The sequence below is a fragment of the Marmota flaviventris genome, chromosome 2 (genome assembly GCF_047511675.1).
Source record: "Marmota flaviventris isolate mMarFla1 chromosome 2, mMarFla1.hap1, whole genome shotgun sequence".
Classification (NCBI taxonomy): Eukaryota; Metazoa; Chordata; class Mammalia; order Rodentia; family Sciuridae; genus Marmota; species Marmota flaviventris.
The window spans coordinates 174,107,546-174,124,651 of record NC_092499.1 but is presented as its reverse complement, the minus strand read 5'-3'; the positions used below and the strand labels follow the sequence as shown (position 1 = coordinate 174,124,651).

The window sequence follows — 17,106 nt, the reverse complement described above, 5'->3', positions numbered from 1 at the left end:
CATAGTCCCCAGACCACAGTCCTACCTTCTTTTAAATCACCACACACAAATTCCCGGGGCTAGCGAGACCCTTGAATCAGGATGTATTCAGCATCTTTTCCTAATAGAAAACCTGATCTAAAACAAAAATCCAAATCTACATCTCATTAAAAAAAAATCCAGCCCAACTATTATGTATAATTATAATGTATTAATAAAAGAAAAAATATTGAAAACAAACCAATATGGGCCATTATATATGCCATATATTCAACCTACACCTAAACACAATTAGAATATTTTTATCCTCTGAAATCCTTGAGAGATGACCCCTGACCTGGTCTTCCATGCAGCTGAGATGAATAGGGACACAATGGTCATTGCACCAGTGGCAGTCATTGGTGTTGGCCGTGCAGCTGTAACAATCCATGTGCTGGTCACATCTGTCATGGTCAAGGGCTAGGAAGAGAAGAAACATCAACTGTGACAGCTTCTACTAAGCACAATCTGAAATGGGTTAAAAAAAAAACCCTAACAATGTCTGGGAAAGAAAATAAAATCTGAAACTGGAAAGAAAATGTATTAGGATGTTCTGGTTAAATAGGATTTAGAGCCAGGCACAGTGGCATATGCCTGTAATCCCAGAGTCTTGGGAGGCTGAGACAGGAGGATCAAGATTTCAAAGCCAGCCTCAGCAAAAGCGAGGCACTAGGCAACTTGGTGAGACCCTATCTCTAAATAAAATACAAAATAGGGCTGGGGATGTAGCTCAGTGGTCAAGTGCCCCTGAATTCAATCCTTAGTAACTCCCCAAAACAAACAAACAAAAACAAATAAATAAGACTTGAGACAATCTGAAGAAACACTGTTTTTCACTTAAAAAGATTAAACAGGAAGTAAAAAGCAAAAATAAGTTCATTTAACAAGTCTAAGAATGGAAATAAGATCTGGGCATTTGAATATTTTTTTCCTAAGAAAAACCAACTAGAATAGAATAAACACCAGAAACTGCCCAGGAGCCAAAAAAAAAAATTACAAAGGAGACCAATCCATCCCTCCAGTTACAAACACCAAACCTCATTTTGAGCACAGGCAGCAGGCAGTGCCTGGACCCCAAGGCAAGTGTGAACTGAGTCATGCTGCATTGATTTCCACAATGCAAGCTGCAGAACCCTGGGGTGACTGCAGACCTGGTGCACTTCCTGTTGACCCCAGAAAAGAGAAGCTGCACCACCATGCTGCCTCATCTGCTGAACCACCTCTTAGACACCGCACATGGTGAAACCCAGAAAGTGTAAATGGAGGGGCATTGGGGTGGTGGCTCAGTGGTAGAGCACTTGCCTAGCATGTGTGAGGCACTGGGTTCGATCCTCAGCACCACATAAAAAATATAAATAAGTAAATAAATAAAGGTATTGTGTCCATCTACAACTAAAAAAATATGTAAAATAAAAAGAGTAAATGGGAGGGTCCGTGGCCCACCCTCTTAAAGGCCCCAGCAGTATACCCCTTAGGTTGCTCTTCCTTCTCTTGTCATCATCAAAGGATTACGACCACCTCTGCACAGAGTGGAGTGAAACAGGGAGTTGATACTGCACATGAGATGACAGGAAATGGGCTCATACTGAATCATCTAAGATAATTCAACATTATTTCCCATGTACACTTGCCCACATTTAATTTGAACATTTAAAATTTTGGTTAAAAATAACTGTTGCACTGATTTTATCCTTTTTAGGAGAAAATGACTAATCCCACAGTGTTCTGGTAATTCTGTTCTCCATCAATGAACTTGGTTGCCTGGGTGTTCTTACTAAGGATTTATGTTGCTGCAAGATTAATTTGGAGCATCCCAGGAGAATACAAGCTGCCTCTCTCCATCTTAATGGTCACAATAATGGCAACACCCATCCTGCTAGCCATGGAATTCAGTCAACATATTAACTGATGTGAACAAATATTTTGCAGAGACATCCTTCTTATTTAGAAAGGACTTTCTCACACATTTCTTCACTGCTGTTCTGTGCTATATGTCAGAACAAAAGGGCAAGAAGCTAAGCAGACAAGGTGAAGAAAACAGCTTAGAAAACATGAGGAGAGCTTCTAGAAGTGGGGATCATTGTTCATCCTCAGCAACTCTCTGTCTTGTTCTCACTGCTGTATCCAATTAAAAGAGCTAGAAAATAGTTGGTGAGGATGGCAACTCCTCTATCTACAATAGGCTTTTCTAGGTTGGCCTTCCTATTCTCATCCTTAATGTCAGACCTCCACAATCCAATATGGTAGCCAGGAGTTAAATAAAAATTCAGCTCCTCAGGCACAGTAGCCACCTTTCCAGTGTCTGAGATTCCCATGTGGCTAAGTAGCTACCAGACTAGAACAGGGCACGTATGCAATATTTCCATTATCAAAACAAGTTCCATTGGATAGCACTGCCTTGGACCAACTACAGTCAGGTCTTGGAGCTGGTGGATAAAGTCTATGGCATGCCAAGAAGGTTGTGTCCCTATCATTCACAGACAGCTTCTAGGAGCTACATGACATATGTAAAGATGTTTACAAACCAATATTCAAACACCCAGAAAGGCTTTGCACAAGTTATTACTAAACCAGTATAGATAATAAGGTGAACATAAGAAGTGTACAAATGCTAAGTGTCTTCATAATTCTGATCAAATGAGATTTCTAATTAAATTCTAAGTAGAGGAAAAACTCACTTGTTTGGGGAAAACATTCTGATTTTAACTTTTCTGCTTGTTCTTCAGTTGCCAGCTCCCAGGAGATGCACTGAGACCACCCTGTGTCCCACACACAGCGGACACCGGGTCCTGCTGCCACACAAGCAGCTTCACTCTGATGTGCTTCACATTGTTCCGAGGTGAGTACCAGGATGTCACTGAGGAGGAGACTGTTGAAACCACCAAACACATACATGGTGCTAGGGGGAAAAAGGGAGAGAATGAATTTACTGAAAACGTATGTTACAAATGCATGATACACTTTTACAGACAAATTTCAGATAAATCTTACATATCAAAAGTCCTCTAAGAAACTATTTTTCAAGGTTTAGAAATCAGTATAATTCTCTTACCTACCAAATTTTACCTTTTCATCCTGACCTGTGATCGTCAGAATAGTTTCAATAAACCACCTAAAAGCTGCACATGGCAATTTAGTACACAGTGAATGTTACATCTTAAATTAGTAGGGAAAAGATGGACTTTTCAGTAAATGGTTTCAAGATAACTAAACATATGAAAAAGATAAAACTGAAGCCCTTTCTCACTCTATATACCAGGATAAATTCCAAATGGATCAGAGATTCACCTGAAAAAAGAAATAACATAAGTTCTAGAAGAAAAAATGGGCAACTTTTCTATAACCTGAGAGAAGGAAAAACCTCCATATGACTTAAAATCCAAAAGGTAGGAGAGAATTAATATAGAGAGTGCTTGAGTAACTTTATAGGTAAAAAATAGAAAAATTACATTAAGCACATGAAGAGGAGATATGCTCAATATTAGTCACAAGAGAAATTCAAACTAAAACTATAATTATGTAGCATGTCTCATCTATCAGATTTGCAAAGAAAAAGACCACAAAGATAGGTAAGGATGTGGGCCAAAAGGCATATGCATACTCTGCTGTTGGGCTTGTAAAATAGTACTAACCTACAGAGAGGAATTTGTCAATTTCTAACAAAATTACCATTTACCTTCTGAACCTGAAATCACTTTTCTAGAGGTCTATTACAAAGATATTATAGCAAAAAGAAAGAAAGAAAGACACATGAAGCAATTCATTAAATGATTGTAATAATAATAGGAAAAGATTCTAACAAACCAAAATGTCTATCAACTGGGGATGTGAAGAATAAGCTATGATACACCCACATGATGAAACACTAGGCATCTGTAAAAAGGAATGAGGAAATTTCTATACATTCCTTCTGAAGTGATCTTCAATATATATTATATGGGGAGGGGGAGCCATGCAGAGAATAGCATATAGAGTATGTGGTCATTAATCTATTGAGGGAAGAAGTGGATCAAACACACAAGCACATAGAATTCTCTCTTTTTTTAAATATTTATTTTTTAGCTTTAGGTGGACATAATATCTTTATTTTATTTTTATGTGGTGCTGAGGATCGAACCCAGTGCCTCACGCATGCTAGGCAAGCGCGCTACTACTTGAGTCATATCCCTCTTTTTTTTTTTTTAAAGAAAAATAAGAACCACACAATTTCTCTTTAAGTAGTCTTAAAAAACCAACCCAGTAGCAATGAATATGACCATGACTTAGATTGTGGTATTTAAAAACCATTCTCCTTGACCCATCCTAATTAGAACCTTTTAGAAAAAAAATCTAATGTCATGTCTGGATAAAGAAATGCTCATAGTGAAATCTGTAAGATCTTCTTACACCAGAAAGACAGACTAAGGTAGTGTCACAAAGACTCAAGAGCTACCATGAAGAGGTGCTCACTGGCTGCAGAGGGGAAGTATTTGAAACTTAATAAGAATAATAATTACAATTCACAATAGCCAAGTTATGCCTAGAAGCCTATTAACAGACAAATGTATAAAGAAAATGTGGTATATCTACATAATTGAATTTTACTCAGCCATAAAGAAGAAGGCAATTATGTTATTTACTAGTAAATAGACAGAACTGGAAAACATCACGCTAAGTGAAATAAATCAGATTCAGAAAGTCAAAAGTTGAATGTTTTCTCTCATTTGTGGAAGCTAGAGAGAAAAAAGGAATAAAAAAGGGGGACCGCATGAAAACAGAAGGGTGAACAGCGGAGAAAAGGATGGGGATTGATGGAGAGGGAGGAAGGATGGAAAAGGGAAGGAACTTCAGAATGAAATTAACCAAATTATGTGCACATATGAATGTATCACAATGAATTCCATTTTTATGTATAATTTTAATGCACCAATAAAAAATAGATAACTAGAGGGAAGACCAGTAGAGGAAGGAGACCAGGGAGGGAGGAAGAGGAAAGGGAGACATATTGAAGTGGAGCAAATTATGTTACATGCAAACATGGATGTCAAAATGAACCACACTATTATGTGTGACTATAATGCCCTGGTAAAAACATAAAAGTAAAAAAATATATATACTTTTAAAAGAGGAATTACAAAGCATATGATTCTTTTTAAACCTTGAGTTCACTATAATACATATCTCCTAACCCAAAAGATAAAACTTCATTTTTCACGTGTGGACAATGCAAAGAAAACAGTTCATTATTTTCAAAATTGGCAAATAAAGAGAAACAATCAACCTTATGAAGTGGTCTTGCCATAATCATGAAGTGAATCTGACTGTGCTAATTTGCGGGAAGTTCAGGTGAGATACTGATGTAGGTCAGCTGAGGCTGGCACCTGAGGAATTAGCAGGAAGCAGATTTATTGGCTGCAGGGTCCAGAGGGCTATTGCCTAACACTCTCCAGACCAGGAGCCTAGAAATTCTTTGAACTTTACACCCAGAGGTGGGTGTGGGATTGGAGGTTCACATTTTTGCTGGATTCTACATAAAAGTAATTTTTTTCCTTTGAGTTCTCAGAAAGTGCTTTTTGTCTTGTTTTTTAGAACAGTCAGAGGTTTACACATTTTACCACAAAAGCAGGAATAACATCATCAAGTCCGCAGTTAAACTTAGCTTTTGCAAGACAGAGGAACAGGAAATAGAAAGTTCTAACTACACTGAGCTCTTTTGCAGAAATCTTTATTGATGTTCTGTTAATAAGAGCAATTATGGTGAGGGTCTCTGAAGAAGCTTAATTAAGATGCATTGAGCCGCCCCCTCCCCCTGCGCCGGCAAAGTAGAGGGAACTGTGACCACGCACAGAGCAGGCCCAGCGGCCTGCTGAGGGGCAGAGCCGCCCCCCACCCCCAGCGCCTGCCAGGTAGGTGGAACGGTGACCACCGACAGAAAAGGCCCAGTGGCCCGCGGCGGGACAGAGCTTCCAATCACTCCTGCAAGGTAGGCGGGCCTGCGACCCACCGGCAGAAGAGGAGCAGCGGCCTGCTGAGAGGCAGGGCCGCCCCCTCCCCCTGCGCCGGCAAGGTAGAGGGAACTGTGACCATGCACAGAGCAGGCCCAGCGGCCTGCTGAGGGGCAGAGCCGCCCCACACCCCCCACGCCTGCCAGGTAGGGGAACTGTGACCACCGACAGAAAAGGCCCAGTGGCCCGCGGCGGGACAGAGCTTCCAATCACTCCTGCAAGGTAGGCGGGCCTGCGACCCACCGGCAGAAGAGGAGCAGCGGCCTGCTGAGAGGCAGAGCCGCCCCCTCCCCCTGCACCGGCAAGGTAGAGGGATCTATGACCACGCACAGAGCAGGCCCAGCGGCCTGCTGAGGGGCAGAGCCGCCCCCCACCCCCCGCGCCTGCCAGGTAGGTGGAACGGTGACCACCGACAGAAAAGGCCCAGTGGCCCGCGGTGGGACAGAGCTTCCAATCACTCCTGCAAGGTAGGCGGGCCTGCGACCCACCGGCAGAAGAGGAGCAGCGGCCTGCTGAGAGGCTGAGCCGCCCCCTCCCCCTGCGCCGGCAAGGTAGAGGGAACTGTGACCACGCACAGAGCAGGCCCAGCGGCCTGCTGAGGGGCAGAGCCGCCCCCCACCCCCAGCGCCTGCCAGGTAGGTGGAACGGTGACCACCGACAGAAAAGGCTCAGTGGCCCGCGGCGGGACAGAGCTTCCAATCACTCCTGCAAGGTAGGCGGGCCTGCGACCCACCGGCAGAAGAGGAGCAGCGGCCTGCTGAGAGGCTGAGCCGCCCCCTCCCCCTGCGCCGGCATAGTAGAGGGAACTGTGACCAAACACAGAGCAGGCCCAGCGGCCTGCTGAGGGGCAGAGCCGCCCCCAACCCCCCGCGCCTGCCAGGTAGGGGAACGGTGACCACCGACAGAAAAGGCCCAGTGGCCCGCGGCGGGACAGAGCTTCCAATCACTCCTGCAAGGTAGGCGGTCCTGCGACCCACCGGCAGAAGAGGAGCAGCGGCCTGCTGAGAGGCAGAGCCGCCCCCTCCCCCTGCACCGGCAAGGTAGAGGGATCTATGACCACGCACAGAGCAGGCCCAGCGGCCTGCTGAGGGGCAGAGCCGCCCCCCACCCCCCGCGCCTGCCAGGTAGGTGGAACGGTGACCACCGACAGAAAAGGCCCAGTGGCCCGCGGCGGGACAGAGCTTCCAATCACTCCTGCAAGGTAGGCGGGCCTGCGACCCACCAGCAGAAGAGGAGCAGCGGCCTGCTGAGAGGCTGAGCCGCCCCCTCCCCCCCGCGCCTGCAAGGTAGACGGAACTGTGACCACCATCAGAACAGGTCAGACCTGCAACCGAGAGACAGAACAGGCCCAGTGGCCTGAGGAAGGGTAGAGCCGCCCACCCCCCCCGCGCCTGCAAGGTAGGCGGACCTGCGACCCACTGGCAGTACAGCCCCAGAGGCCTGCAGAGGGGCAGTGCCGCTGCCTGCGCCTGCAAAGTAGGCAGAACTGCGACCACCGACAGAACAAGCCTAGCGGCCCGCAGAGGGACAGAGCCGCGGCCCGCGCCTGCAAGGTCGGCGGACCTGCTACCGACCGGCAGAGCAGGCCCAGCGGCCTGCCGGCGTGGTAGGCACATTGCCCCAATTGGAGGAGGGGCAGAGCCGCCGCCCGCGCCTGCGAGGGAGACTTTGCAACTATACAAGACCAATATAAATATATAGGGGGAAAATTCAATAGCACAACAGTTTCACCAAGTAGAAAGGAACGCGAACAGTATGAAGAGACAAGGAAAGAAAGGACCACAAGCATTGCAGGTCAACTCAACGTTAGAAGAGGTAATAGCTGCAGCAGATGGAATGTCAGATAAAGAATTCAGGATATACATGCTTCAGATGATCTGGAGTCTCAAGGAGGACATCAGACAGCAAAATCAGACAATGAAAGATCACTTCAACAATGAATTACATAAACAAATCCAAGAAGCAAAAGATCAACTATACAGGGAAATAGAGGTTATAAAAAACAAACAAACAGAAATCCTAGAAATGCAGGAAGCAATAAGCCAACTTAAAAACTCAATTGAGAATACTACCAGCAGAGTAGAACACTTAGAAGACAGAACATCAGACAATGAAGATAAAGTATTTCAACTTGAAAAGAACATAGACAGCTCAGCAAGACTGTTAAGAAACCATGAGCAGAACATCCAAGAAATATGGGATAACATCAAGAGACCAAATTTAAGAGTCATTGGGATACAGGAAGGGACAGAGTTTCAAACCAAAGGAATGAGCAATCTATTCAATGAAATAATACGAGAAAACTTCCCAGACTTGAAGAATGAGACAGAACCCCAAATCCTAGAAGCCTACAGGACGCCGAATGTGCAAAATCATAAGAGACCCACACCTAGACACATTATAATGAAGATGCCCAACATACAGAATAAGGAGAGAATTTTAAAAGCTACAAGAGAAAGGAAGCAGATCACATTTAGGGGTAAGCCAATCAGGATAACAGCTGATCTTTCAACACAGACTCTGAAAGCTAGAAGATCCTGGAATAACATATTTCAAACACTGAAAGAAAATGGGTTCCAACCAAGAATTGTGTATCCAGCGAAATTAAGCTTCAGGATGGAAGATGAAATTAAAACCTTCCACGATAAACAAAAGTTAAAAGAATTTGCAGCTAGAAAACCATCTCTTCAAAACATCCTTGGCAAAACATTACAGGAAGAGGAAATGGAAAATAACAATGAAAACCAACAGTGGGAGGTAGGACACTAAAGGGGGGAAAATAATCAAAGTGGAAAACAAACCATGTTTAGTAACATAAATAAACAAATATGGCTGGAAGAACAACCCATATCTCAATAATAACCCTAAATGTTAATGGCTTAAACTCACCAATCAAGAGACACAGGCTAGTAGAATGGATCACAAAACAAGACCCAACAATATGCTGCCTACAGGAGACACATTTGATAGGAAAAGACATACATAGGCTGAAGGTGAAAGGTTGGGAAAAATCATATCACTCATATGGACTTCGGAAACAAGCAGGAGTATCCATACTCATATCAAATAAAATAGATTTTAAGCCAAAGTTAATCAAAAGGGATAAAGAGGGACACTACATACTGCTCAAGGGAACCATACACCAACAAGACATAACAATCATAAATATATATGCCCCAAACAATGGTGCAGCTATGTTCATCAAACAAACTCTTCTCAAGTTCAAGAGTCTAATAGACCACCATACAATAATCATGGGAGACTTCAACACACCTCTATCACCACTGGACAGATCTTCCAAACAAAAGTTGAATAAGGAAACTATAGAACTCAATAACACAATTAATAACCTAGACTTAATTGACATATATAGAATATACCACCCAACATCAAGCAGTTACACTTTTTTCTCAGCAGCACATGGATCCTTCTCAAAAATAGATCATATATTATGTCACAGGGAAACTCTTAGACAATACAAAGGAGTAGAGATAATACCATGCATCCTATCTGATCATAATGGAATGGAACTGAAAATCAACGATAAAAGAAGGAAGGAAAAAGAATACATCACTTGGAGAATGAACAATAGGTTACTGAATGATCAATGGGTTATAGAAGACATCAAGGAGGAAATTAAAAAATTCTTAGAGATTAATGAAAACACAGACACAACATATCGGAATCTATGGGACACATTGAAAGCAGTTCTAAGAGGAAAATTCATTGCTTGGAGTTCATTCCTTAAAAAAAGAAAAAACCAACAAATAAATGATCTCATACTTCATCTCAAAATCCTAGAAAAAGAAGAGCAAAACAACAGCAAAAGAAGTAGAAGGCAAGAAATAATTAAAATCAGAGCTGAAATTAATGAAATCGAAACAAAAGAAACAATTGAAAAAATTGACAAAACTAAAAGTTGGTTCTTTGAAAAAATAAACAAAATCGACAGACCCTTAGCCATGCTAGCGAAGAGAAGAAGAGAGAGAACTCAAATCACTAACATACGGGATGAAAGAGGCAATATCACAACAGACACTTCAGAAATACAGAAGATAATCAAAAATTATTTTGAATCCTTATACTCCAATAAATTAGAAGATAGTGAAGGCATAGATAAATTTCTTAAGTCATATGATCTGCCCAGATTGAGTCAGGAGGATATAGACAACCTAAACAGACCAATATCAATTGAGGAAATAGAAGAAACCATCAAAAGACTACCAACTAAGAAAAGCCCAGGACCGGATGGGTATACAGCAGAGTTTTACAAAACCTTTAAAGAGGAACTAATACCGATACTTTTCAAGCTACTTCGGGAAATAGAAAAAGAGGGAGAACTTCCAAATTCATTCTACGAGGCCAACATCACCCTGATACCTAAACCAGACAAAGACACTTCAAAGAAAGAAAACTACAGACCAATATCTCTAATGAACCTAGATGCAAAAATCCTCAATAAAATTCTGGCCACTCGGATACAAAAACATATCAAAAAAATTGTGCACCATGATCAAGTAGGATTCATCCCTGGGATGCAAGGCTGGTTCAATATACGGAAATCAATAAATGTTATTCACCACATCAATAGACTTAAAAATAAGAACCATATGATCATCTCGATAGATGCGGAAAAAGCATTCGACAAAGTACAGCATCCCTTTATGTTCAAAACTCTAGAAAAACTAGGGATAACAGGAACATACCTCAATATTGTAAAAGCAATCTATGCTAAGCCTCAGGCTAGCATCATTCTGAATGGAGAAAAATTGAAGGCATTCCCTCTAAAATCTGGAACAAGACAGGGATGCCCTCTCTCACCACTTCTGTTCAACATAGTTCTCGAAACACTGGCCAGAGCAATTAGACAGACGAAAGAAATTAAAGGCATCAAAATAGGAAAAGAAGAACTTAAATTATCACTATTTGCAGATGACATGATTCTATACCTAGCAGACCCAAAAGGGTCTACAAAGAAACTATTAGAGCTAATAAATGAATTCAGCAAAGTGGCAGGATATAAAATCAACACGCATAAATCAAAGGCATTCCTGTATATCAGCGACAAATCCTCTGAAATGGAAATGAGGACAACCACTCCATTCACAATATCTTCAAAAAAAATAAAATACTTGGGAATCAACCTAACAAAAGAGGTGAAAGACTTATACAATGAAAACTACAGAACCCTAAAGAGAGAAATAGAAGAAGATCTTAGAAGATGGAAAAATATACCCTGTTCATGGATAGGCAGAACTAACATCATCAAAATGGCGATATTACCAAAAGTTCTCTATAGGTTTAATGCAATGCCAATCAAAATCCCAACGGCATTTCTTGTAGAAATAGAGAAAGCAATCATGAAATTCATATGGAAAAATAAAAGACCCAGAATAGCAAAAACAATGCTAAGCAGGAAGTGTGAATCAGGCGGTATAGCGATACCAGACTTCAAACTATATTACAGAGCAATAGTAACAAAAACAGCATGGTACTGGTACCAAAACAGGCGGGTGGACCAATGGTACAGAATAGAGGACACAGAAACCAATCCACAAAACTACAACTATCTTATATTTGATAAAGGGTCTAAAAGCGTGCAATGGAGGAAGGATAGCATCTTCAACAAATGGTGCTGGGAAAACTGGAAATCCATATGCAACAAAATGAAACTGAATCCCTTTCTCTCGCCATGCACAAAAGTGAATTCAAAATGGATCAAGGAGCTTGATATCAAATCAGAGACACGCCGTCTGATAGAAGAAAAAGTTGGCTACGATCTACATACTGTGGGATCGGGCTCCAAATTCCTCAATAGGACACCCATAGCACAAAAGTTAATAACTAGAATCAACAAATGGGACTTACTCAAACTAAAAAGTTTTTTCTCAGCAAAAGATACAATAAGAGAGGTAAATAGAGAGCCTACATCCTGGGAACAAATCTTTACTCCTCACACTTCAGATAGAGCCCTAATATCCAGAGTATACAAAGAACTAAAAAAAATTAGACAATAAGAGAACAAACAACCCAATCAACAAATGGGCCAAGGACCTGAACAGACACTTCTCAGAGGAGGACATACAATCAATCAACAAGTACATGAAAAAATGCTCACCATCTCTAGCTGTCAGAGAAATGCAAATCAAAACCACCCTAAGATACCATCTCACTCCAGTTAGATTGGCAGCCATTATGAAGTCAAACAACAACAAGTGCTGGCAAGGATGTGGGGAAAAGGGTACACTTGTACATTGCTGGTGGGACTGCAAATTGGTGCAGCCAATTTGGAAAGCAGTATGGAGATTTCTTGGAAAGCTGGGAATGGAGCCACCATTTGACCCAGCTATTCCCCTTCTCGGTCTATTCCCTAAAGACCTAAAAAGAGCATGCTACAGGGACACTGCTACATCGATGTTCATAGCAGCACAATTCACAATAGCTAGACTGTGGAACCAACCTAGATGCCATTCAATGGATGAATGGATAAAAAAAATGTGGCATTTATACACAATGGAGTATTACTCTGCATTAAAAAATGACAAAATCATAGAATTTACAGGGAAATGGATGGCATTAGAGCAGATTATGCTAAGTGAAGCTAGCCAATCCCTAAAAAACAAATGCCAAATGTCTTCTTTGATATAAGGAGAGTAACTAAGAACAGAGTAGGGACGAAGAGCATGAGAAGAAGATTAACATTAAACAGGGATGAGAGGTGGGAGGGAAAGGGAGAGAGAAGGGAAAATGCATGGAAATGGAAGGAGACCCTCAGAGTTATACAAAAGTACATACAAGAGGAAGTGAGGGGAAGGGGAAAAATAATACAAGGGGGACAAACGAATGTCAGTAGAGGGGGCAGAGAGAGAAGAGGGGAGGGGAGGGGAGGGGAGGGGGGATAGTAGAGGATAGGAAAGGCAGCATAATACAACAGACACTAGTATGGCAATATGTAAATCAATGGATGCGTAACTGATGTGATTCTGCAATCTGTATATGGGGTAAAAATGGGAGCTCATAACCCACTTGAATCAAATTGTGAAATATGATATATCAAGAACTATGTAATGTTTTGAACAGCCAACAATAAAAAAAAAAAAGATGCATTGGTGGAGGAAGAGCACCACTACAATACCAATATATATTTGAAAGCATGCAGATGTAACCATCAAAATCTCAACTATAAGAAACTCTATAGGGCCGGGCATGGTGGTGCATGCCTATAATCCCAACAGCTAGGGAGGCTGAGGCAGAAGGATCTCAAGTTCAAAGCCAGCCTCAGCAAAAGCAAGGCACAGAGCAACTCAGTGAAACCCTGACTCTAAATAAAACATAAAATAGGGCTAGGGGTGTTGGCTAAGTGGTTGAGTACCCCTGAGTTAAATCCCTTGAACCAAAAAAATAAAAATAAAAAGAGAGAGAGAGAAAGAAAGAAAAAAAAACTCTAGGAAAGGCAGCAGAACACATCAGACACTAGTATGGCAATATGTAAAACAGTGGATGTGGTAACCGATGTGATTCTGCAATCTGTATACGGGGTAAAAATGGGAGTTCATAACCCACTTGAATCAACTGTATGAAATATGATATGTCAAGAACTATGTAATGTTTTGAACAACCAATAATAAAAATTAAAAAAAAACTCTCGAGTTTCTCTAGCAAACACAATCTCTAGCAAATAAAGGGAAACATCACAGCTGGGGAGCCTGTATATCAAGAGAAATTAAAAGACATTTTATGTAACATACAGATCTTGTTTAGATGCTGATTTGAACAAATAAAATTTTTAAAAATTATGAGACATTTTGGAAATTGAATATTGAATGGACATTGAATGACGTTAAAGAATTATGATTAGCTTTAAAAATATGATGTGTGTAGTGGCTGTGTTTTTAAAAGTCTTTCAAAAAATGGAGTCAATTTTCCTTATTTGCAGATTCTGTGTTTGTGAATTTACCTGTGTTCTAAAATTTATTTCTAACTCCAAAATCAATACTTTGCAGCCATTTATGGTCACTTGCAGGCATGTGCATGCAGAGTGGTAGAACATTTGAATTGAGAAACATACATATTCCAGCTCAGCTCAAACAAAGCAGTGCTCTGACTTCTTGTCTCAGCTCTCATACTGTAACAAGTGTCCCTTTCATGGTTTACTTAGTGTCCCCTTCTTGAGTTTTTGTGCTGGTGATTTCATTGTTTACAACGACCCCTAGTGCAGTGCTCAAGTGCTGTCTCCTGTTCTAAGCTGTGATGTGCCTTTGTGGAGGAAATATGTGTGTTAAATAAACCTTATTTAGACGTGAGTCAAAGTGCTGTTGACCGCGAGCTCAAAGGTAAGAAATCAGCAATATATTGTGTTTAAAGAGAAACACACATTGAACAGGATTATGTATTGACTGGTTTAGGAAAATGTTGTGCTGAGAAGGCCCGCAGAAACCTAACCCTACGTATCCTCTAGGAGCAGAGATTCAATATTCACTAATTCATTGTGTGCAGTACTTTACAGAACATAACCACTGTGAATAATGAAAACCAACTGTAATCTGAAATATTTACTTGTGAAATCCTATTGTGCTAGAAAACTGCTTCCAAATAAGATGGACAGGTTCAGGATGGCCACAGGTTGATGACTGCTAATGCAGAGTAAGGGGCACATGGGGCTTAATTATGCTATTATCTCTACTTTTTTATATCTTTTCACAACAAATTTTCACAACAAAAAGTTTTAATCTTTTTGGGAAAAAAGAATTTTGCTTAAGTCTCTTCTATTTCAAGGTTTACATTACATTTCTAGCATTAACTAATATTACAAGTGGGCCTATTCTTTCCTGTGTATGATCTCTTCCATTTAATTCTATTTCAGTCTAAAGGTAGATCATGATTTATATGATTATTTATAATATCTATCTCTAAAAAGAACAAAGCTCAAATCATGCTATCCATTTACTCAGAAATATCTATTGAGCATCCATTCTGTACAAAAATACCTTGGCCCCTGGTCCTTCAGCCTAGAGAGCTGCCCAAAGGTCAGTTCCACCTCTGCTGCCCCAACTGGATGAGCCAAATCTCAGGCTGAGGCAGCTTGGTCTACCTCCTTGAACTTTATTCATCTCTTAGTTTCTGCCCTTTTTTCCTCAGTATCTTGTTATGTCTTTGCTGCACATCTTTTAGTTGTCTTTCAGTGAAAGAAAGTCCCAGAACTGAACACCAAAAGGCTCACATCAAGGTTTTAGGGCTTTTAAATCAAGCCCAAATCTCCCTCAGGGACATGGTGATCATGTTACCATATGGGGGTTAGAGAAGGTATTTCCAGAGGTAATAAGAGCTCTACTCAGACCTTCTATGTTCTTGACTTGTTGTGGAAAAGAACTTAAAGATGAGTGAAGTCTCAGTAGCAAAGAAGGAAATTTATTACAGAAATTTAAGTATACATTCTCAGGGTGTGGGCTTTGAATATATTCCCCCAAATCACAAATAAACACAACAGCAAATAGTGGATACTTAATGGCTGCAACTGTTTAAGCACAAACATTGAGTAAACATTGGCTGAACACTAAGACATGCTTTTTGGGGGTCTTGGGTCCTTCTTTTAAAGAAAAATTTTATGGGTATGGGAAGGCATGTGAGCTTCGGGAATTCAATTTTTTGGTGATGGATCTCAAGACGTTTACAGTGGTCTGGTCTGCTTCAGGATCTTCTAGATTGACACTCTCTTCTCTGATTAATAGGTAAAGTCTGGATTATATCCAAATGATAGGTTTCTTATAATACATCTCACTTTTGGTTGTCTAATCTAGAAAGACACTGTAAGTCAGCTAACAGTGCACATAAGCATTAAAGCAAGGCAATTTTCACAGATGAGGGAAATGGCAGTAACTTTAAGACTTACAGATTTCTCAAGAATTTGGGAGTGACAGGCCAGGAAGAAGGGCAGGACTCGGAAGGAAAAGTATTAGTAACTCCATTCACGGGGCTTTTATATTTAAGCTGCAGATTTTCCTTCCATTCATTTTCTCTCCTTTCTACCCATCTATTATTTCTTCTATACAACCTCAATCATAGTGCACTTTAATAAGATTTCACATCTCTAGTAGTGTAATGGCTGAGTGTCTACATAAGGCTTTAATAACATGCAGAAGATAACAGAGAAGGCAGCCCTGTCTATCCATTCACACCCAACTGAATGTCAGACCTTGAAAATGCAAAAAAAGTAAAAGCTAGACCACATTTGTAAACTTCCAAAACTTTGAATATATTCCCCCAAATCACAAATAAACACAACAGTAAATAGTGGATACTTAATGGCTGCAAGTGTTTAAGCACAAACATTGAGTAAACATTGGCTGAACACTAAGCTACACTGATCTGGCAGCAATCCAAAGGGATTAAAATTAAAAACAGAAGAAAACAACTGAGCATAAAAATTAAAATTAAAAACAGGAGAAAACAACTGAGCATAAAAATTAAAATTAAAAACAGGAGAAAACAACTGAGCATAAAAATCAGCAATGGCACACTGTGGAAGGAAGAGAATCCATAAAATTAAATTATACAAAAGCCCTAAATAAACAGCAGCAACCCCTGGTGGTGGTGGTAGAGGAATCCGGATCCAGACTTATTTTAATATATTATTTAAGATGTTACATTTTCAACAAAATATGCAAACAAAGGAAAATATGTGACCAATACAGAGGAAACAAGAGACAGTAAAAACATTTCTGAGAGGGTCCACATGTTGAATTCAGGAGATCAACGCTTCAAAACAGCTAGTATATATTTAAGGAAGTAAAAAAAAAAACTGTCTAAAGAATTAAATGAAAGCATGACATTAATAGCTTAACAGAGAATAGCAATAAAGAGACATACATGGAACTCACATGTTTCTTATTTTTGTATTTTAGTAGGTTTTAAAATCAGAACTGAATTTGATTTCCAGTAGGAGAGAAGTACTTTTTGGGGAGTGGGGTACCGGGATTGGCTTAGGGGCACTCGACCACTGAGCCACATTCCCAGCCCTATTTTATATTTTATTTAGAGACAGAGTCTCAATGAATTGTTTAGGGCCTCACTTTTGCTGAAGCTGGCTTTGAACTTGTGATCCTCT

General features: G+C 40.7%; 1 protein-coding gene across 1 annotated transcript in view; it reads right to left on the bottom strand.

The window, feature by feature from the left end:
• LOC114108547 (attractin-like) overlaps positions 1-17,106 on the bottom strand; it is a 90,951-nt gene that overhangs the window by 41,692 nt on the left and 32,153 nt on the right. The window contains exons 12-13 of the mRNA XM_027956188.3: positions 2,697-2,917; positions 317-438 (exon numbers count right to left, since the gene is read on the bottom strand). Of these exons, the coding sequence (XP_027811989.3) occupies positions 317-438; positions 2,697-2,917 (343 nt within the window). The remainder of the gene's footprint in view (positions 1-316; positions 439-2,696; positions 2,918-17,106) is intronic.